General features: G+C 43.0%; 1 protein-coding gene across 1 annotated transcript in view; it reads left to right on the top strand.

Moving 5' to 3' along the window:
• TLR4 (toll like receptor 4) overlaps positions 1-19,118 on the top strand; it is an 80,033-nt gene extending 60,915 nt beyond the window's left edge. The window contains exons 2-5 of the mRNA XM_015813974.2: positions 8,501-8,574; positions 13,583-13,621; positions 15,047-15,213; positions 16,862-19,118. Coding sequence (XP_015669460.2) covers positions 8,501-8,574; positions 13,583-13,621; positions 15,047-15,213; positions 16,862-19,118 — 2,537 coding nt within the window. The remainder of the gene's footprint in view (positions 1-8,500; positions 8,575-13,582; positions 13,622-15,046; positions 15,214-16,861) is intronic.
• The last annotated feature ends 4,402 nt before the right edge of the window (positions 19,119-23,520 follow it).

The following is a 23,520-nucleotide window of genomic DNA, read 5'->3' as shown; positions in this document are numbered from 1 at the left end:
GAAATGGTGTAGGGTTTCCTGCCTGATCAGGGGGTTAGACTAGAAGACCTCCAAGGTCACTTCCAACTTCATTATATTATTATTATTATTATTATTATTATTATTATTATTATTATTATTATTATTATTATTATTATTATTATTATTATTATTATTATTATTATTGCAACCTGTTGGGAATTGAACTCAAACTCTTCTGCTTCAAATGGGAGCTTGAAACGCTGTTTTCTTTTCACTTAGTTTTTTTCCCATGAATTGTTTGAAAGATATGGAAGCAGCTGTCAAGCAAGCCGCCATTTGACCTTCCACAAATGGCTTTTTTCAACCCCCCCCCAAAAAACAAAAAACAACCCCCCTCTATTTGGCTGGATCTCTCGTTTTGTCTACTGTACTGGAATTAACTGCAAAGTGTGCAATTCTCAGCGACCGCAAATCTTCTCGGATGTCAACACCAAACAAAACAAACGAAGAGAAAAAAAATCACCTCTCCGGATCATTACCAAATATTTATCCAGTCAGTTCTCGGATTACGACCACCGATGGTAGAGGGTTTGTGGTGCCAGGCATCTCATTCGTGTCGCTGTTACGGGAGGATCTCATCTCTACCTCCCAGATCGAAAGAGAAGCAGTGGCCCACCCTCGGATTATTTGCTAGGCGAGCCATTTGGATTGATGTTGACACGCCTGAATCCAAATGAGCAGCGTGCCAAGTTCGATTCGGTACTCCAGCTCCGTGAAAAATAGACGCCCTGTGCTTGGTGGCTTTTGTCGTTTGGCAAATAGCTGGAGTTTGTGAAGGTGACATCAACAACAGATGGAAACAAGCTTGGGTCACTTATCTTCCTGCCTTCCAACGGGAATGAACAAGGGTTCAGGACCATGGAGAGCATCTGCGCACATAACTCGTTGCTAAATGACTCGCGGGCTGATGTTCATGTTCATGTTCCCTCAGCATGATTAACCAAGCCAGTTAAGGATCTGGAAGCTTTATCCACACGTGCTGAACTTATTTAGGGTGACCTTTGAGGTGTCTGCTTGTTTCAGGGTCTCGATGTTACGGAACAAAGAGGAGGAGAGAAGCAACCGAGGACTAAGGAGACATTTCCTAGCAGTGAGAACAATCAACCAATGGAAGGGAAGTTGCCTCTAGAAGTTGTGGGTGCGCCATCAATGGAGGCTTTTAAGAAGAGACTGGGCAGCCACTTGTCTGGAACGGTAGTATAGAGTCTTCTTCTTGACAGGGGGTTGGACTAGAAGACCTCCAAGGTCCCTTCCAACTCTGTCATTCTTTTATTCTGTTATTAAGATATGGATAGATACTGCTAAATTACACTGCCTCAGTTACCTTTAGTGATCCATTAAAGCAGGGGCCTTCAAACTTGGCCCTTTGATGACTTGTGGACTTCAACTCCCAGAATTCTTCAGCCAACTTCCAGAATTCAGTCAATTCTGGAAGTTGAAGTCCACAAGTCATCAAAGGGCCAAGTTTGAAGACCCCTGCATTAGAGTAAGATATTAGCTGGCAAGAATCCGGAAAGGAGATGGAAAAAGGGGCAATATATAAGTCTGAGTGCCATTGCTTAGGAAGGAAGGAAGGAAGGAAGGAAGGAAGGATGGAAGGAAGGAAGGAAGGAAGGAAGGAAGGAAGGAAGGAAGGAAGGAAGGAAGGAAGGAAGGAAGGAAGGAAGGAAGGTATCATGGCTCAGTGGTTAGAGTGCCGTATTGCAGGCAAACTCTACCCACAGTCAGGAGTTCAATCTTGACCGGCTCAAGGTTCACTCAGCCTTCCATCCTTCCGAGGTCGGTAAAACGAGGACCCAGATTGTTGGGGAGGGGGGCCAGATGCCGAATCTACAAACCGCTTAGAGACAGAGACAGACCTAGAACAGAGATGACAGAACTAGAATTAAAGATGATAGAGCTAAAACTAGAGAGGATATAAAATTAGGAGTAGAATTAGAAATGATGCAGAGCAACTGATAGAACTAGATATTGGACGGAAGACAGAACTAAAGAACTAAATCAGAGCGAGACAGAACTAAAGACGATAACTAGAAGTAGAATTATAGATAGAACTAGAGATCGAGATGGTAGGTAGGTAGCACCCCTCTCCCAATTATTCCTTTTTTCATTAGGAAAAAGGGAAGGTTGAAGAGGAACTCTTCTTTGCTACTGAAAAAAAACAAACAAACAAAAAAAGTCCTGGCAGGAGGCAACAGAACAGAATGTAAATCTCTTTTCGTTTTTTTCTCTCCCTTCCTTTTGTCGCTGGGCTGCCTCTTCCAAACAATCTGCCAATTCATCATTGCAAAATTAAATATTTTAGAAGAGCCCTCGCAGCTGATGACACACTCCAGATTGATCTGTCCTGGCGAAGGGAAAGTGATAGTCTCCCTCCCCCTTTCTCCCTCCCCCCCCCGACTTTCACCAGCAAAGAAGCCGCAGCTTCGTATTGGCTCAGATTTGGGAGAGTGGTTGACAGCTCCAAGCTGTCTTGAAATGGCTCAGGGAAAATACTTTTAAAAGGGTGGAGGAATAAATGTTTGCCTGGATCTGGGTGAGGACAGTCGGGGTGGCTCATCTCTCTTTGTGGAGGACTGCTTTTAACATCGTGCAGGATGGAGGTATAGGCAAGCAGACAGGGGAAAGAGAGAGAGAGAGAGAGAGAGAGAGAGAGAGAGAGAGAGAGAGAGAGAGAGAGAGAGAGAGAGAGAGAGAGAGAGAGAGAGAGAGAGAACCTTAGAGACAAAGTCTTATCTTGGATTGACCTTGGTCAACAGATGCCAAGGTGCCAGGTCACACTGAGACAATATACTTTTATATACTGTATAAATTTAGATTGCCTTAGCATGACAAAAATAAACTGAATTAGTTAAAAATATATCAGCTTTAGCATACTTCTGGCTGTAATATCTATCTATCTATCTATCTATCTATCTATCTATCTATCTATCTATCATCTATCTATCTATCCTTTTTATCTCTATCTCTCTATCTGTCTCTGTCTCTCTCTATCTATCCCTATCTATCTATCTATCTATCTATCTATCTATCTATCTATCTATCTATCTATCTATCTATCCTTTCTTATCTCTCTATCTTTCTATCTGTCTCTCTCTCTCTCTCTGTCTCTATCTATCTATCTATCTATCTATCTATCTATGCTTTCTTATCTCTCTATCTCTGTCTATCTGTCTCTCTCTGTCTCTGTCTGTCTGTCTGTCTGTCTGTCTGTCTGTCTATTTATCTATCTATCTATCCTTTCTTATCTCTCTATCTTTCTATCTGTCTCTCTCTCTATCTCTGTCTCTATCTATCTATCTATCTATCTATCTATCTATCTATCTATCTATCTATCTATCTATCTATGCTTTCTTATCTCTCTATCTTTCTATCTGTCTTTTTCTCTATCTCTATCTCTATCTCTGTCTGACTATCTATCTATCTATCTGTCTGTCTGTCTCTATCTGTCTGTCTGTCTGTCTGTCTGTCTGTCTATCTGTCTATCTGTCTATCTATCTATCTATCCTCTGTCTTACCTTCCCCCCCCCTCTCTCTTTTTCTCATCCTCTCTCTTATCTCTCTCTCTTTGCTGAATTTCACATCAAGGTATATTTGTCCATATTGTCTATATTCTCAGGCAGCTTGAGAGGAGTCTTTATCCAATTCACCTTCTTCCAATTCACCTTCTGTATTTGGAGTTTATTTTCTTTCTGGGGGGGAAACAGAGGTTATAGATTTTAGGAAGAACCTGCTTATGACGCTTGACTCTCTGCCCTTTTTGTCCACACTGGCACGGAGTAAGTGCTTTTGGAGTCAAGGCAGGCTTAAGAAGTCACGGAGCAGCTGAGTCCATTCATTTTTATCCCCTTAGGGATCAAGGAATTTACCTTTAAGGGACTCGGTTCTAAAGCAGCTAACTTTAACCCTCTGTTTCCCAAGCAGAATTTTGCCGCCATTTACTTCGGCAGCCCAAACTTTGAAGAAGAAAAAAGTCTCACATTATATCAGATAGTCCTCTGCTTACAACTGTTCATTTAGGGACTCTTTTGATGTTCTACCAGCACTGAAAAAAAGTGACTTATGACGGTTTTTTCCCCCCACTTATGACCGTTGCAGCCTCCCTCGTGGCCACGTGATCAAAATTCAGCCACTTGGCAAACTGACTCAATATTTACGACGTGCCGCAGCGTCCCGGGGTCACGTGGATCCCCTTTTGTGACCTTCCAACAAGCCAAGCCAATGGGTAAGCCAGATTCACTTAACGGCCGTGTTACTAACTTAACAGCTGCAGTGATTCGTTTAACAACAAGGAAAGTTGTAAAATGGGGGCAAGGCTCACTTCAGAACTGTTGGGCTAAAATGTGGTCGTAAGCCGAGGACTACCTGTAGCCTAAATAGGAAAGTGAATTTTGAATGGGGATGGTGCATTCTCTCTCTCTCTCTCTCTCTCTCTCTCTCTCTCACACACACACACACACACACACACACACTACCTGTAGCCTAAATAGGAAAGTGAATTTTGAATGGGGATGGTGCATTCTCTCTCTCTCTCTCTCTCTCTCTCTCTCTCTCTCTCTCTCTCTCTCTCTCACACACACACACACACACACACACACACACACACAGAGTCATTATTTGCGGTCGTTGCCTCAGATAACTGCAACATTGGTTAAATGGATCAGGTGATTCTCTGCTGCCCCATCAGCTTTGGTCTCCAATGGCACAGGGGGCTGGACTAGAAGACCTTGAGGGTCCCTTCCCACGCTGTTGCTGTGCTAAAGAACGCTTAACAAGAATGTAAAGAGGTACCTGGGTGAGGTTCAACGTTCCGCCACAGGAGGGCACTGCAGGGCCACAAAAAGAACTTTGCCTCTTCTCCGTGGCAAATAGGACAGGTGGGTAAACCTTGAATGCAGGTTTCCTGTGTTACACCGGGACTCTCCTCTCCAGGTGTGTTTGAAGGAGACACTTTGTGTTTCCTTGACTGGCAAACTCTGACTTCCACATCGAAAGGATTAGAGGTCTGCAGCTGATTATTTCATTTCCTGGTGCTGTTTTAAAAGGCAGACAGTTCTAACCCAACAGAACACTTTTTTTATCAATAGGAGAGGATATTCTGTGTTCACGGCACATTTTTTAATTGCAAGGCGATTTTTTAAAAATTTGTTAAATGCTTCTTCCAAACATGTAAACAACGCCCGTTTTCTCAATGATACTTATATGCTTTTTTTTTAAAGAAAAAAAAATCTTTGTGTCCTTTATGATTTTTTTTGCCCTTGGAATGAAATTTAGTAAAGGAAAAAGGGGCATTTTCCCTCCACCCTCTATGGCATTCCATGCATCTAATGTTTAAAGCTGTCCCCAACAAGCTTCGATGCATAAGGAGGAAGAATAAACAGAATTAACAGAGTTGGAAGGGATCTTGGAGGTCATCTAGTCCAACCCCCTGCTCAAGCAGGAAACCCCTAGACCATTTCAGACAAGCGGTTGTCCAGTCTCTTGAAAACCTCCACTGTTGGGATGCTGAAAAAAGAACTTCTGAAACACAAAAAGAGTTGAAATCTCAGATCAGACATTAAAAATATCCCCCAATGGGTGGCATTGTTTTTAAACATTGCTAGCAGTGCCAAAGTTGGTTACTGGTGATAGAGAAGACATTGATAGGTCCCTGATCATCTTTGTGGCTCTTTCTGGACTCTTTAATCGGGTCTTAGCATCCTTCTTGTATCATGTTGCTTTCTGTTGTTTTCTTTCCAACTCAGAGAGGAACAGATTATCCAAATTTCATCCTCGGCTCTATGAATAGAATAGAATAGAATAGAATTTGAATAGAATATAGAATAGAATAGAATAGAATAGAAAATAAGAAATAGAATAGAATAGAATAGAATAGAATAGAATAGAATAGAATAGAATAGAATAGAATAGAATAGAATAGAATAGAATAGAATAGAAAATAAGAAATAGAATAGAATAGAATAGAATAGAAAATAAGAAATAGAATAGAATAGAATAGAATAGAATAGGATAGAATTGAATTGAATAGAACAGGAATAGAATAGAATAGAATAGAAAATAAGAAATAGAATAGAATAGAATAAATAGAATAGAATAGAATAGAATAGAATAGAATAGAATAGAATAGAATAGAATAGAATAGAATAGAACAACAGAGTCAGAAGTGACCTTGGTGGTCTTCTGGTCCAACCCCCCTCTTTGGGACTGGAACTGCATACATTCTGCAGCTGAGCACTGGGCACAATCGGATTTCACTAACTAATAAATGCCACATCTTCTTCCTCCCCTTGTCTTGATCCTGGGCCCAATTTTTGGAAAGCGACACCATGCCCTTCATTCTTTTTTTGTTTTTGTTTCTTTTCTGGGACATAAACCCAACCTGTTCACTTTGCAGTTTGATGCCGTACGATGCCCAGACTCCAAAAAACGAGTCTGATTCATTTACTGACTTCGTGAAGGCAGTACAAAAACCTGCACAAAGGCAATTTCCTTCCCCTTTTCTCCCACGCTGGTGCCCATGATGGAGTTGGTGCATTTGCTTCAGCCCAAGAGGCACAAATCTCCTTGTGTCCCAAAGGCACTTTTTTTTTCCCAAGAGGCAACTGGACTTTCTTTGTTTTTCCTTGAAGACGTTTCGCTTCTCCTCCAAGAAGCTTCTTCGGTTCTGACTGAGTCAGAAGTGAAGAAGTTTCTTGGATGAGAAGTGAAACATTTTCAAAGGGAAACAAAAAACTATGAAAGTCCAGTTGCCTCTTGAAAAAAACACCTTATGGACCACCGTGACATATTTGATTGACAGTCTCCATAGACATCCCAGAAGATGAGTTGTTAAATGAATCACTGCAGTTGTTGAGTTAGTGACATGGTTGTTAAGGGGATCTAACTTTCCTTGCTGGAACGTCGCAAAAAAGGATCACCTGATCCCGGGACGCCGCAACCGTTATAAATATGAGACAGTTGCCAAGTGTCCAAATTTTGATCATGGGGACGCTGCAATGGTCATAAGTGTGAAAAAACCTAGGGTCACATTTTTCAGTGCCGTTGTTAACTCCAAACGGTCACTAAATGAACTGTTGTTCAGTCAAGGGCCACCCGTACAGATGTTATATGGAGGTATTCCTAAGAACGTGGGAAAACAATCCTGTTTTTTTACAGATGTGGATCACAACAGCTGTTTCTTGCAGCTGGGTGCTAGGGGGCCCCCGAGATCAGAAGCAACACTCCACACCAAGGTTGGCCCGGCCACATTTCAGCAGCAACGTGCAGCCTCCTTGAGCAAACGCACAAATCTGTTTCACGGCGGGTGTTGGCAGAAAATTTAACACTGTGTGTAAATTCATTTAGTTCCCTTTAATAATAATAATAAAAAAACATCTGCAAAGTATGCCAAAATGAAGCTTCAAGAAGGCCCCAGAGAGTTTCTATTTATAATTGCATTCTAAAAGGTGTAGCCAGGTTAGCCGGTGGAAGGAAAGAAAGAAAGAAAGAAAGAAAGAAAGAAAGAAAGAAAGAAAGAAAGAAAGAAAGAAAGAAAGAAAGAAAGAAAGAAAAAAAGAAAGAAGGAAGGAAGGAAGGAAGGAAGGAAGGAAGGAAGGAAGGAAGGAAGGGGAAGGGAAGGAACTAAGGAAGAAGAAAGGAAGGAAGGAAGGAGAAGGAAGGAAGGAAGAAAAAGAAAGGAAGGAAGGAAGGTTGGAATAAAGGAAGGGAGGGGAGGAAAGAAAGGAAGGAAGGAAGGAAGGAAGGAAGGAAGGAAGGAAGGAAGGAAGGAAGAAGGAAGGAAGGAAGGAAGAAGGAAGGAAGGAAGGAAGAGCTACAATGGAACCAGAAAGATACTGGAGATATTTCTGGTGGGAATTGCTTGTGTTTAAGGACCATAGTATGATATTCAAGAGGCTTTATGGAGTGGTGTCGTGGATATTTCTTTCTTACCTGGAAGGGACCTTGGAGGTCTTCTAGTCCAGCCCCCTGCTCAAGCAAGAGACCCTATACCATTTCAGACAAATGATTGCCCAGTCTCTTCTTAAAACACCTCCAGTGATGGAGCACCCACAACCTCTGAAGGGAAGCCGTTCCACTGTCAAGAAATTTCAGTTCCACATTCCTGGAACGTGCTCAGATCTCATTGTTTGAGGTTTTCTATGCTTTGCCTTTTGGAAGACCAAAGGTCTCCCCCAAGACTATACTTTCTAAGTTTTTAGGGTCAAAATCTCCACACTTCCTAGTGAGAGCTCTGCATATTACATATAAATCCCCCTGGTCTTGTCCTCCATGTTAGTAGAGTGCCAACAAACCCATTGAGGTCCCAGTGTGTCCCAACATACGGAGTGTTGTACACCAGCAAGGGAATCTGTAAATTTAAATAAATATCCCTGATCTAAATGGTTGCCATTTCTGCTGAAGTGTTATTTGTGTGACAATTCTCTGAAATTTGCTTCCATAGAAACTGGAAACTCGTTTCCTTGGTATCCTAATAGCTGAGAACCTTTTTATTCTCTCTCTCTCTCTTTCTCTCTCTCTCTCTCTCCCTCCCTCCCTCCCTCTCTCTCCTCTCTTTCTCTCTTTCTCCCTTTGTCTCTCCCCTCTCTCTCTCTTTCCCTCCCTCTCTTTCTCTCTCTGTCTCTCTCCCTCCCTCTTCCCCTCCCTCTCTCCCTATCCCTATCCCTATCCCTATCCCTATCCCTATCCCTATCCCTATCCCTATCCCTATCCATATCTATCGTCTGGCTGAAAGCAGCTACAGGAAATATTTCCTGGGTGATCTGAGCACCCCTAAGATTCAAGAAAGCCGAGCAGTGATTTAACTGACTCCACTCTTCACGCCTCCCCGTGAAGCCTACTGACATTGCAGGGGGTTGGAATAGATGACCTCCAAGGTCCCTTCCAACTTTATCATCATCATCATCATCATCATCATCATCATCATCATCATCATCATCATCATCATCATCATCATCATCATCATCATTATTATTATTATTATTATTATTATTATTATTATTATTATTATTATTATTATTATTATTATTATATGTTGAAAGTGGATCTTTTGTGTCGGTTCTTCCTGTTGATCCCTGCTGTGACCCTTTGCAACCTTGGGCCAGCCTGGCTGCCAAGATGGGAGGTGGACCCTCTGATTTCCCAATCTGCCTCTGCCTGTCACGGAACTGGCTCTGAATGGGGGTGGGGAGCGTGATCCGAAGAGGTTTTGCAACAGAGGAAGTTGTCTGGATTTACTGGCAGAGCAGTTTCAGAGCTACCAACGGTGTCCCCCGAGAGAAATGAGGAAGGCCTGGACCACTAGATTTATTCCGTGATGAAGGCCAATCAACTCACACCAAGTTTTTTTGTTTAAAAACAACGACAAGGCATCACCTTTCCTTGGTGCCACCCTACCCAAAGATTTCAGTGTTTAACAAAGTCTGGGAGTGGGCCGTTCTTTTGCCAATGTTTTTTTTTGGGGTGGACTGCAAACTTCTCAGCAATGATGTCAAGCAAAAGAGGGAAGTAGCCTAGATCTGTGGTTTCCTGACTACTGTGATGAAAAAAACAAATAAGTGTTTTTAAGACGTTTTTTAAACCGCACGGCTAGGGAAGGACAGGGAGAGCAGAAACCAAAAGGAAAAGCAGCATAACCTCTCTGAACATATAGCCTCATCAGCTCTTGTTATTTATTTAAAGGCTTCTCGCTTTTTAATGAGTTATTATTATTCCCAAGGGGGGAGCTAACCAAGATTCCTTCTTTTCTTCATTATTGTAACAGCCCTGCGACCCCGTCAGATTTTATTAATCCCAGGAAACAAATGAGGCTGATCGTAAAAGGGACCACGGCTAACCTTTTAAACTGGCAACTCAACTGTCTATAAAGGCGATCCACGGTTTTGGGCAAAGTCGTAACTGCTGGGAGAAGCAACCCAAGGCTCCATTTTAGATATAAACAGTTTTGTTTTTTTTACTGTTTTAATGTGTGTGTTTTTTTAAAAAATTGTTTTATGCTTTTAGAATTGTAAGCTGCCCAGAGTCACCGGGGTTGAGTTGGGCGGGTGTAGAAATAAATAAATTGAATGTATTCCGTTTTAGGCACTAGGATGTCCTCTGGGTATCTCAGATAAAAGATAAATCTGGTGAATCTGACCGTCAATAAACCCCAAAAAATGTGTTATCGTCAAAATTCACCATGGACTCATGAGGCCACCCACCAACTGCATTGTTTCATCTTGTTTTGTTTTTATTTATTTTTTAAATATTTCTCTTTGGCCAGCGACCCGTAATTTATTGATATTTTGTATTTCATTTTCTCCCCTCCTCTCCTCCTTCTCTTCCTCTCCTCGCCCTCTCTTCTTCCTCTCTTCTTTTCTCTTCTCCTTCCTCTCCTCTCCTTCCCTTCCTCCTCTCTTCTCCTTCCCTTCACCTCCCCTCGCCTCCTCCTCTCCTTTCCCTCTCTTCTTCCTCTCCTCTTTTTCTCTTCTCTTTTCTCCTTCCCTTCCTCTCTTCTTCTTCCCTTTCCCTCTTCTTCCTTTCTCTCTTCTTTTCTCTTCTCCTTCTCCTCCTCTTCCCTTCCTCCTCTTCTCCTTCCCTTCACCTCCCACCTCCTCCTCTCCTTTCCCTCTCTTCTTCCTCTCCTCTCCTCTCTTCCTCTTCTCTTTTCTCCTTCCCTTCCTCTCTTCTCCTTCCCTTTCCCTCCCTCCTTCCTCTCCTCTATTCCTTCCTCTCTTCTCTTTTCTCTTCTCCTTCTTCTCTCTCCTTCCCTTCCCCTCTTCTCCTCTCTTTTCCCTCTCTCCTCTCTTCCTTTTTCTTCTCTTCTCTCTTCTCCTTCCCTTCCTCTCCTCTTCTCCTTCCCTTCCTCTCTTCTCCTTCCCTTCCCCTCCCCTCCAGACTCCAACTACTCTACTTCAAGGTCTGGGTTTGCAAGTCCCTCCAGGATATTGATGTGAAGCTGTCAGCCTTTTCAAGAAGACAAGACATGGAATGCCCCCAGATGAGCTAATTCAACTTTATTGCAAGGCTACATTAACAGAATCTTGTTCAGTCTGAAAGGACAAATCTCCCCCTGTCTCCTTCACAGCCTGAGACGTTAAGAGTCCGTGCCTCTTTCTCCACCCATTATTCAACGGCAGAGGAAAATCTTGAAGAAACTGGAAGGTAGAGTTTGACTCAGCATGGAAAATGAAAGAGAAATAGCAGAAGTCCAGAGCTGGATCTCACTCGACTTCAAGGTCAATTCAGAGCTCCAGGAAGGTCCCTTTGCTATTCAAACTTGTGTAATGTTTGCAGATGTGGTTAACAACTTTCCATAGTAGCGTTAAGTTACTACAAGCTACTTGGGAAGCGCTAAGTGTTTGTTCAACTCTGGGGAGTTTATTCAAGCCTTTGGAGTGCCTTTTATTACTATTATTATTTTTTTCCCCTTTGTTAATGGAACTCCTGTTTTTATCGTTGAGAGTAGATGTCCGTGCAGCTATTAAAAGCTGTTCACAGCTTTTTCTTCTAAAGCTTTTATTTTTTTGGTCCCTGCATTCTTTTTTTCCTTCGGAATAAAATGGATCTCATGTACCTATTCACGCAGTTAGCAATCGTATTGATGGCTTTCTAAAAAGTGAATAGAAACAAATGGGATTCTTACTCGCCCGAGTTTCCATTGTTGTTCTCATTTTTCGTAGGATTGAAAATGCACTGAATTTTCCCAGGACAGGGGTGAAAAATAGCGAACAAAGAAAGGCAAGGAGGAAGAGTCAATGCCAAGATGGGTTTCAAAGACATTTCGGTCGAATTCTTCACCTTGACTCGGGTGATCGGATCGGCGTTGTCCGATAGACAAAGCCAAACCGATCAAATGCCTCCAAATTGATTTGAGACAATCTGGAGGCCTTCTGCGGATTTCACCCCTCCTTCCATTCTTTTTTTTTTAAAAAAATTGATTCCAAATGGATTCGATTTGATGGCCCGGTTTGAATAAAACCGAGTTCAATTTTCTACACTGGAAAGTCTCAACTGAAGGGACTGTTTGAGTGAGATTCTGCCGGGTTTCGTAACTGCTGCTTGCATTCTCCTATGGAAACAATAATGGGCTTTTCATTTGTGGTTTCCCATTATGTTCAGCTTTTTAAAAAGGGAGATCTTAAGTTACTAGGAGTTTTATTTCACCACTCTTCTGGGAGAGCAGGATGAGTGTGCATGCATCTGTTTGTTAAGGAAGAATAAAAGATGATTTAAAAAGAGAAAAATGCGGAGGGAGGGAGGGAGGGAAGGAAGGAAGGAAGGAAGGAAGGAAAGAGAGAGAGAGAAAGAAAGAAAGAAAGAAAGAAAGAAAGAAAGAAAGAAAGAAAGAAAGAAAGGGAGGAGAAAGAAAGCAAAGAAGGAAGGAAGGAAGGAAGGAAGGAAGGAAGGAAGGAAGGAAGGAAGGAAGGAAGGAAGGAAGGAAGGGAAACAGAGTGAGAAAGAAAGGAAGGGAGAGGGGAAAAGAGAAAGAATGAAAGAAAGAGAGGAAGGAAGGAAAACAGTGAGAAAGAAACAGAAAGAAAGAAGGAAAGAAAGAAAGAAAGAAAAAGAGAAAGGAAGGAAGGAAGAAAGGAAGAAAGAAAGGAAGGAAGGAAGGAAGGAAGGAAAGAAAGAAAGAAAGAAAGAAAGAAAGAAAGAAAGAGGGGGAGGAGAAAGAAAACAAAAAAGGAAGGAAGGAAGGAAGGAAGGAAGGAAGGAAGGAAGGAAGGAAATTATCCTAGGTGGGAAGGAAGGAAATTATCCTAGGTGGGAAGGAAGGAAATTATCCTAGGTGGGAAGGAAGGAAGGAAGGAAGGAAGGAAGGAAGAGAGAGGGGGAGAAGAGAGAGAGTTAAAGAATAAAAGAGAAAGAGGAAGGAAGGAAGGAAAGAAAGAAAGAAAGAAAGAAAGGGGGGAGGAGAAAGAAAACAAAAAAAAGAAGGAAGGAAGGAAGAAAGGAAGAAAGAGAAACATTGAGAAACAAAGAAAGGAAGGAAGAGAGAGAGAGGGGGGGAAAAGAGAGAGAGTTAAAGAATAAAAGAGAAAGAGGAAGGAAGGAAGGAAGGAAGGAAAGAAAGAAAGAAAGAAAGAAAGAAAGAAAGAAAGAAAGAAAGAAAGAAAGAAAGAAAGAAAGAAAGAAAGAAAGAAAGGAAAGCAAGCACGAAAGACTCTATGATGATATTTAACTTACCCGAAATGGGAAATCACTTTCTAGAAAGCAAGTTCCTCTTTGCCTTTCTTTCACACGCCAATCTATGGTTCAGCAGGATGTGCCAGTCGAGAACTTTTACGAGCAAGCAAGCAGGTGGACCTTGGGCGAAGAAGACTTTTCCCAACAACTTTCTTTTTGGCCCCTTTACCCTCTTCTTCCACAAGAGTGCCTCTTCCTTTCCATGGATTTCCCCGGATTTTGCACAAGGAAGACTAGCTGCCTTCGTTGAGCTTCCTCATCCTCGTGATCAATCTCTGTTTGTTTTTGTTTTTTTTAAAAGTCTTTCCCCCTGAATGGGCCGAATCTGAAAATGCCCAGGAAGGCTGGGGTCTTCTCACCGGCATGTATCACCTTCTCCTTGGCGGTGTTTTTTCAGCTGAATCTGGAAACCAGGAGCCTCAGTCCTTGTCTGGAGGTAAGGGATGGTCTTGTGGGATGAGATGTTTCATTTGTGAATCGCAACGTCGCAGATAAGTTTTGAAAGAGCTAGCTGCCTTCTCAGGGCTCCTTGCTTTGTTGCTTCCCAACATCTCTCGCCTCCAGAAGTGGTGGGTGCTCCATCGCTGGAGGTTTCTCTAAGAAGAGATTGGACAACCACCATTTGTCCGGAATGGTGGAAGGTCTCCTGCTTGGACTAGAAGACCTCCAAGGTCCCTTCCGATTCGGTTATCCTATAATGCCAGATCAATGAATCGGTGGAATGGCGGGCCTCCAGAAGTTGTAGGTGCTCCATTACAAAAAGAGATTGGACAACCACTTGTGGGAAATGGCACAGGGTCTCCTGCTCGAGCAGGGGGTTGGACTAGAAGACCTTGGAGGTCCCTCACGACTCTGTTATTGTGTGGTTCTCGTCTGATGAATTGGTAGGGTTTAAACGTTCCTCCTTTTGAAACGAATCTGGGCTTGCCTTGGTTTGCCTAGCTAAGAAACGAAAACCCCGTACTTCTAAAACCGCACATTTTTTTTTTTAAAAAAAGAGAGGGCCTTGATTCAGAAAGGGTTGGGACTGCTTAAAGACCAAAGTCACCAGCGTTGTAAGTGTAAGGAGCAACAAAGGAGAATATGGGTAGCTCAGAGTTGCAATGAGGGGGTCCTTGGTGCTCTCTGAGCTTGGCTGGTTTTTTTGCAGATGTTTCATGACCCTAACTAGGTAACATCATCAGTGCTAGAAGGGAGGGGGGTTTTCTGAGAGGAGGAGGAAGAAGAGGAAGAGGAGGAGAAGGCCTGTGGAGTCCTTAGTGCTCTCAGAACTTGGTTGTTTTCTTGAAGACATTTCATTACCCAACTAGGTAACATCATCAGTGCTAGAAGCGAATGGGGTTTGCAGGGAGGAGGAGGAGGACTGTGGGGTCTTTGGTGCTCTCTGAGCTTGGTTGGTTTTTTTGCAGATGTTTCATGACCCAAACTAGGTAACATCATCAGTGATAGAAGGGAGGGGTGTTTGCAGGGAGGAGGAGGAGGAGGAGGAGGAGGAGGAAGAAGAAGAAGAAGAAGAAGAAGAAGAAGAAGAAGAAGAAGAAGAAGAAGAAGAAGAAGAAGAAGAAGAAGAAGAAGAAGAAGAAGAAGAAGAAGAAGAAGAAGAAGAAGAGGAGGAGGAGGAGGAGGAGGAGGAGGAGGAGGAGAACTGAGTTGTCCTTGGTGCTCTCTGAGCTTGGTTGTTTTTTTACAGACATTTCATGACGCAAACTAGGTAGCTTGATCAATCCTGTTACACTGATGACGTTACCTAGTTTGGTTCATGAAACATCTGGAAGAAAACCAGCGAGCTCAGAGACCACCAGGGACCCCCTCAGATTATAAGGAAGGAGCGGTTTCAATTTCTAATCTCTTCTAATTCTAGACAATCCCGGGTCACTCATACAGATGCATGGAGCTGAACCTTACTAGGATCCCTCCCGGTATCCCAAACAGCACCCAGATCTTGGATCTAAGTTTCAACCCATTGCAAATCCTGCACTCAAATTATTTCTCAGCAGTTTCGGCGCTGAGATTTCTGGACCTCGCTAGGTAAGGAGTCTGACCAGAAAAGATGCGAAGATGGGGTAGGATAGGACCATATTTTGGGGGATGTATTTCCTTTGTAAAACCGATGTCTCCGTTTCCTGGGTCCTTGACAGATGGCAAGTTGTGTGAACTTAAAAACCAGTGAACGGGAAAACCAATCTGGGCAAGTTATTTTTTTATCCCAGCTAAGTTTGGGACTTTTGATCCAAGTACAATTCTACTTTTCCTAAATGCCACATTTGATCTTCATTGAAATAGAAGCTGGCTGCAGTCTTAGTTTTTTGCATTTTGACTTTAACAGGGATGGTTTTTTTTTAGAATCTAACAGTCCTCAGTACAGGGGTGATTTTTTTTTGTGTGTATATATGTTTGTGTGTAGGAAAAATAAATAGCCCTTCATATCTTTCAACCTTTTCAAATTAATCCCTTTGCCTTCTTAAACGATGTATTTGTACACTTGTCTTAAAAAGTTTGATTCACTTTTGGTTTTAACGCACACATTGTTCTCACTTCCCCTTCCCCTCTTAAGAGTTAATTTTTTATGCTGAATGAGGAAGTTGTCAAATTCATTCTCTTATGAAAAGGCAAATCTTCAGTGCCCACCTTTGTCCTGATTCAAAGCAGAATCCAGATGTGAGAAAATGCTAAACTTGTATAAAATATGTCAGATGGGAATGCTGTGCAAAGTTTGGAATTGACATCTGTTAGGTCCAATTTAAGTGACTATTTAGATCCAGGAGCCAAAGTAGGTCAATCTGTTCAATCCTACTGGAGCTTTTCCAAGTCAACCCACTGTCTTTGGGTGTGGTTTAAATTGCAAATCTGAATCAGATTGCATATTTACAGTTCTTGACTGTCAATGTAATCTTTACCATGGAATGGAGTGGAGTGGAGTGGAGTGGAGTGGAGTGGAGTGGAGTGGAGTAGAGTAGAGTAGAGTAGAGTAGAGTAGAGTAGAGTAGAGTAGAGTAGGAGAAGAGAGGAGAGGAGAGGAGAGGAGAATAGAATAGAATAGAATAGAATAGAATAGAACAGAACAGAACAGAACAGAACAGAACAGAATAGAATAGAATAGAATAGAATAGAATAGAAGACAGGATAGGATAGGATAGAATAGAAGACAGGATAGGGTAGGGTAGGGTAGGGTAGGGTAGGATAGGATAGGATAGGATAGGATAGGATAGGATAGGATAGGATAGGATAGGATAGGACAGGACAGAATAGAAGACAGGATAGGATAGGATAGGATAGGACAGAACAGAATAAACTTTATTATCACTTTAAATGTACACTATTCAGCATACATTAAAATGAAATTTCATTGCATTCAGCTCTCAAAGAGTAACTGCCTCCAATATACACTATATAAACATGACAAAAGATTATGCATATAACCACAGAGAGAGAGAGAGAGAAACAGTACAGTCTAGTTTGGATAAATACATAAACATGGCAGGAAAAAAAAGAATCCTGCGAATTTACAAGACGGATGGCATAAGGAGCAAAGCTGTTGCCGAATCTAGTAGTCCTACTAGAAATACTTCGAAACCTCCTCCTAGAGGGGAGCAAAAAAATTACAGCATAAAATTCGACCTTGACTGATACGTGCACCTATGAACTTTTACCTTCTTTTCCCATCCTGTTCCAATAGGTGTCATCTCTGGAAGATTGAAGACCATGCCTTTGCTGGACTCACCAACCTCTCGGTCTTGATCCTGACAGGCAATCCTCTCCAGATTTTGGGACCAAGGGCTTTTCACGATTTACCCTCTTTGCAAAGACTCCTTGCCGTAGAAACCAATTTGTCCTCGTTGGCCAGCTTTCCCATTGGACACTTGACTGCTCTCCAAGAGCTGAATCTGAGCCACAACCGCATCGACGCCTTGAAGCTCCCCGGATATTTCTCCGACCTAATCTTTCTCCGGCATCTGAACTTCCGATTAAACAAGATCTCCTCCATCTCGGTAGGAGACCTGGATGCCTTAGTGAGCCGGAACCTGACATTGGTACTGTCTAGAAATGATATAAAATATATCGAATGGCACGCCTTTGAGGGACTCCACCTTCAGGAATTGGTTCTGAGGGGCTGCTTTGAGAATGGCGTAATTATGCAAGCTAGCCTCCAGAATATGTCCGGTTCGCACGTCAACAGTTTAGTGTTAGGAGACTACCGAAACATCCATCGACTGGAATCCATTGACAAAAGCCTTGTAGATGTCCTGTGTGACTTGCATTTGCAGAAGCTCACTCTCATTGAAGCAGACTCCTTGGAAACTAGAAGCACCCTCTCGCCTTGTCTCAACAATATTCCCAGAGTGCGGTTGGTCCATACCTATATCGACGACACGTTTAAGTTCCCAAATGACTCCAATATTTACCAACTTGAGTTTAAGGACTCTTCACGGGACATGGTGCCTGCGAAGAGTCTCTCTTCCTTAAAGAAACTAAAAGTGCTTCGCATCACTCACAATAAAAATCTCATATACTTGAAGAACTATTTTGAAGGCCTCCCAAGCTTGGAGACCTTGGACCTCAGCGTTAACAGGCTGGTCATTCACCTGTCCTGGGTTAAACTCATGAAGGGAGCTCCCAATTTGAAGTACTTGAATTTGAGCTTCAACACGGAAATCAGGTTAAGCATTGAATGCAGTGGGCCAGCCAAGCTGGAATATTTGGACTTGCAACACACCGCCCTCGCCTCGCCCGGAAGCGTTCCTTCGTTTTTCTGTCTCCACAATCTCCTTTATCTTGATATCTCCTACACGGGCACCAAGGTGATCGCCGAGTGTTCGTTTTGTGGCTTGCACAAACTGCGCGTGCTCAAAATGGCAGGCAACCGATTTGCCAACGATCAGCTGGTTGACAACTTCCGGAACCTCACGCAGCTGCATTTTTTAGACGTTTCCAATTGCCAACTCCAACATATATCTCTCAGCAGTTTAACCAACCTCCATGAACTCCAGTTGTTGAATGTCAGCCGTAATAAACTGCTAGGTCTCCATCCAGAGACCTACGTGCACACCCCTCTTCTCAACACCCTGGACTTTCACAACAACCAGCTGGTTGCGTTGACGGAAGAAGATCTTAAGAACTTACCGGCTAGTCTGAAACACCTGGATCTCTCTGAGAACCTTTTTGATTGCTCTTGTGACCGTTTGGACTTCTTGCGGTGGACAAAAAACTCCTCAACTCTCCTTCAAAATGTTGACAACATGGTCTGCTCTACCCCCATGGACTTAAAAAATGTCCCAGTGATGGGTTTTGACTTGGCGCCCTGCGAGATAAGCACCACTATAGTGGCTGTTTCAGTGACCCTCGTTCTGGTTCTGATCACAATCCTGATTCTGGTTTATAAATATTATTTCTACCTCTATTATACCATGGTGTTGTTCCTTGGAAACAAATCCTCAGAGGAGAAGGAAACTGTCTATGATGCGTTTGTGATCTTCTCCAGTAGGGACCAGGAGTGGGTGAACCAAGAACTGCAGCGACCTCTGGAAGAGGAATTACCTTACTTTCGTCTCTGTCTTTTCTACCGGGACTTCATCCCTGGAGTTTCCATCATCACCAACATCATCAAAGAAGGCTTCCAGACCAGCCGGAAAGTCATCGCTGTTGTCTCAGACCACTTCTTGGAAAGCCGTTGGTGTAATTTCGAACTGGAGGTGGCTCAGTCTTGGCAACTGGTGGACAGCAAGGCCAGCCTCGTCTTAGTTGTCGTAGAAGGGGTGGACAAAGCAGCCCTGAACCACAAACTGGGCTTGTTCCGTTATCTGCGGAGAAACACCTTCTTGACGTGGAGGGACCGGGACTTCAACCGTCATGTCTTCTTAAGGCAGTTGAGGTCAGCCTTGCTTGAAGGCAAAACATGGACTGAAGAGGAACTTAGGCTAATGTCGAAAAAGTAGGGAGATGTCTACTTTTGCTGCGAAACTGAGCCAGTCAGTCTAGTTCAGGGGTGTCAAACTGCTGGCCCGTGGGCCGGATGCATCACGTGGAAGCCACACCCACCCCATTGCTGGCAATGGCAAAACCAGCCCGATACATTGCGCGACATCACGTGATGTCGCGAGTTTGACATGCCTGGTCTAGTTTAAGGAAGCCTTCAACAATAGATGGTCTCACCCTTAGAATTTCCTAAGCTACAGCCAGATCCATTTATTTGGGGAGGTGTTTTATTTGGGATACACCAGCACTTCTATCCTTCTCTCCCCCCACTTTTTTTTGTATTGTGACGATGATGATGATGATATCCATTCAGTTTTGTCCAACTCTTGGCGATTCTATGAGCCAGGTGTCTCCATGTCTTCTGATCCTGCACTACTACTTTGAGTTGTTCTATGCTCTGGCTGGGATCAGCTTTGATGGTGTATTTTGTATTGTGGGGAGACTTGATTAAGGTCTGTCAGCTTTCATGACTTTCATGAAGAGGTTGAATGGATCTCCTCTTGAAGTTATTTATTGCTTATGAATACAGAAATCTGATGAAGCATGCACTAAAGATGTTCAGATGTGGTCAGAGATCTTAAGACATGGCTTAGAACAGCGGTTCTCAACCTATGGGTCGCGACCCCATTTGGGGTCGATCGACCATTTCACGGGGGTCGCCAGCAAGGCTGTCTGCCATTTTTTTCCCCTTTTCCGGCAGGTGCCTTACCTCCCTTGGGCTGGGCCAGCTGGTGGTCGGCCTGCTCCGTCTCTGCCGCTTGCCAGCTACGCCTCGGCCGGCGCAGGGGGCAGAACCATGCATGCGTGGCGCTCCCGAGCAGGGAAAGTCCTCGACTTACGACCAGTTGGGTAGTCCTCGACTTATGACCGGTTTAGTCCTCGACTTACGACCGGTTTAGTTCTCGACTTACGACCGGTTGGGGGTCGCGGCATTAAAAAGGTTGAGAACCACTGTCTTAGAATATAGCAGAGCTGGGAGGGACCTTGGAGGTCTTCTAGTCCAGCCCCCTGATCAAGCAGGAGAACCTATACCTTGGAGCATTAATGTGGAATAGATATAGATATATAGAAAACAGGGCAGCCCATCAATGGGAATCCTAAAGGTCCTTTTTCCAAAAGGCAACTTGACTTTCTTGGTCTTTTTTTTTTCCTTTGAAAACATTTCGCTTCTCATTCCAGAAGCTTCTTGTTCAGTTCAATTCAGTTCAAAACTGAAGAAGCTTCTGGGATGAGAAGTGAAATATCTTCAAGAAGAAAAACCAAAACCCGAGAAAGTCCAGTTGCCTTTTGAAAGGAGCATCTTTGGGACAACCAAGACCTGGATGGTTGAGTCTCACCAATGGGAAGTTTCATTTCGTTTCCTGAATGCGCCAAGATGAGTAGGCCAGATTTATGCACTGCTAGAAAGTCCATTGGCTGAAAAAGAGATGTTTCATGATGTTCTGGTCAACGGCCTCCTGGAAATGCACAAAGTGTCCTCAGAAGACTTTTGGCATCTTCTTCCACGTCCCCTGGAAGAAAACAGGAATATTCTGTTTTCAGATTGTCCTAAAACATAGAACATAAGGTTTGGGAGGGATCTCAGAAGTCTTAGTCCAACTGCCCACTCAAGGCAGGAGACCTTGTAACTGTTGGATGATTTAATATTTGAGGGGCTGTCACAGAGAAGAAGGGGGTCAACCTATTTTCCAAAGTACCTGAAGGCAGGACAAGAAACAACGGATGGAAAGTAATCAAAGAGAGAAGCCACCTGGAATTAAGGAGAAATTTCTTGATAGTGGGAACAATTAACCAGTGGAACGGCTGGCCTCCAGAAGTTTTGAGTGCTCCATCACCGGAGGTTTCAAAGAAGAAACTGGACAACCATTTGTCTGAAATGGTATAGGGTCTCCTGCTTAAACGGGGTTGGACTAGAAGACCTCCAAGATCCCTCCCGACTCTGTTATTCTGTAATTCTAGATGAGGAACAAGCCAACTATGTAATAGGAGTAAGTGGAGGCATATTCTGGTAACAAAATTAATGACATGCTTTGTCCTTACTGCTCTGGGATTTTTATATTTCTCTGTATATGTGGTATCCAAGGAGTAACTGATAAGAAAAACAGGCACTGCATTTTGGCAGGAGCTGTGACCTTTTTTTTTTAATGTTGCAAAAAAAAAAAGTAAATTAATTTGTGCGACACTAATAGAAATGATTAAGGAATCTTCATAAATAAAGGTCTTAATTATTCCGCTCTGACTTTGTCCAGGCTTAGCAAGATAATGATAGCAAGAGATGCTTGGATTGCTAACAAAGAATTAAGGGAGAATGGAATAGCTATTTCGAACTTTTTAGCTCTCATCAGCCAAACATACCCTTCTGAGATTCGAACCTGGGCTGCCTGCATGTTAAGCAGTTGTGTTAACCTCTAGGCCACAGGCTCTTTCTCACTTTGTCAGCTGAGGGAAGAGACAGGGGAGGAGAATTACCTTGAGTGCTTTTTGATGCACCCTGTTGACCCAAATATGGGAGAAAGAAATCTTTTTATATATCCCATAAAGGATGTGGCTAGCTGATGAGGACTAATGAGTCCGAAATAGCTATACTACTCCCAGTTAAATCTTTAACTCTTTGTCAGCAAAAAGAAATCTGAATATATATATAATAATGTATAATCTGCAGATGCGAGGTTTAAAAGCAAAGGTGTGTAAGGCAGCTTGGACCCCCTAAGGGCCTCAGGTCTAGCGTTTCTCACCCTTTTCTCAGTTTTTTTTGTCTTGGTGTGAATGTTTCCATCCTTCCTTGCGATGAAGAATCTCCTGATTTCTAATGCACTCTATTCGCTAATTTTGGAGTCGGTTTTGTTTTGAATTGGTGGTCCGGAATATGCATTTTGGGTCATTCGTGATTCTCCTGTGTATATATGTCTCTTGGTCTTTGATAAACACAATTCACTGTGTAAATAAATTGCGCGTCCAACCCCACTCTCCTAAGATCCTTTGATTATTATTCTCATCGTTATGGTCATGATAATAAAGGGTGTCAGGGAAACCCACAAGCAGCTGGGGAGGGAATGATAATAAAGAGTTTGTGCCGGTTGTGTTGTCAATGGGGAATAAAAAAGCTCACGAAAGGCAGCAAATAGGACTCGGTGTGGCAGAAGGTAAAAGATAAGTGGCATGTTCTGCCAGTTATCGCTGGTCTATGCCCACCAGGCTGGGTCAAGACACAGGTTATGGGAATTCAGGAAGGCGAAAATCACATCCCACGAAACAGGATTTCGTCTAAAACTCAATTATTTGGATTAGAAAGGGGAGGGGAGAAAAAAAATCCCTTCCCAGCTGGAAGCACCTTTAAAAAAAAATGGGGAGCAAATATTCAGCCCAACACCGAATACTGTAGATTCTTTTCAAAAACATGGCCCTGAAAATTGATATTCCAGATGCAAATCACAGCTGACCTGGTGTCATTTGAGAGTGAGGAAAGATTATGTAGAAAAGAAATGTAACTAGCTTAGGTGTTGGTTTTGCCACTGATTTAGGGGGCAAACTTTTTTTCTACACCCCCCCCCCAGCTTTCCAAGCAGGGTAGATAACGTTGTGTTTTTCTCCAACGGTTCAGGAAGAAAAAGGCCCCTATATTATTTCAACCGTTTTTTAAAAATTCTTTGGAAGGATCGACCTGAACGCCGGAGATTAGTCATAATTCCCCTGTCAATGCTGCTTTCGACTGGCTGACAACTCATACCTTCAAAAATCCATTAAATTCTCATCTGAATATATTATCCAAAGGAGAAGAGATGCGTAGCAATTAGGCTAGTAAAGGGTGCCTGATGGATGGCTTGTTCGTATACATTTGAATGTCATTGTAAGATGGAGAGGAAGTTGCCCAATTCTCCCCTGGTAATGGAGACAACAGCGCAGAACTTGGAATGGGAGCTTTGCAGTACAACTGGGTGAAACGTTGGGATGGAGTCCCACCACAGATGTCTCAAGTATCATGGACAGCCGAGTAGAGCTTTGAATAGGAGCTTTGTAGTATATCTAGATGAAACGTTGGGATGGAATCCCACCATAGATATCTCAACTATCGTGGACAACCAGGGAGAGCTTTGAACGTGAGCTTTGTAGTATAACTGGATGAAATGTCGGGATGGAATCCCACCATAGATATCTCAACTATCGTGGACAACCAGGGAGAGCTTTGAACGTGAGCTTTGTAGTATAACTGGATGAAATGTTGGGATGGAGTCCCACCATAGATATCTCAACTATCGTGGACAACCAAGGAGAGCTTTGAACGTGAGCTTTGTAGTATAACTGGATGAAATGTTGGGATGGAATCGCACCATAGATATCTCAACTATTGTGGACAACCAGGGA

The sequence above is a fragment of the Protobothrops mucrosquamatus genome, unplaced genomic scaffold (assembly GCF_001527695.2).
Source record: "Protobothrops mucrosquamatus isolate PMUCROS unplaced genomic scaffold, P.Mucros_1.0 scaffold210, whole genome shotgun sequence".
Taxonomy (NCBI): Eukaryota; Metazoa; Chordata; class Lepidosauria; order Squamata; family Viperidae; genus Protobothrops; species Protobothrops mucrosquamatus.
This window is presented reverse-complemented; position numbering and strand designations above follow the sequence as displayed.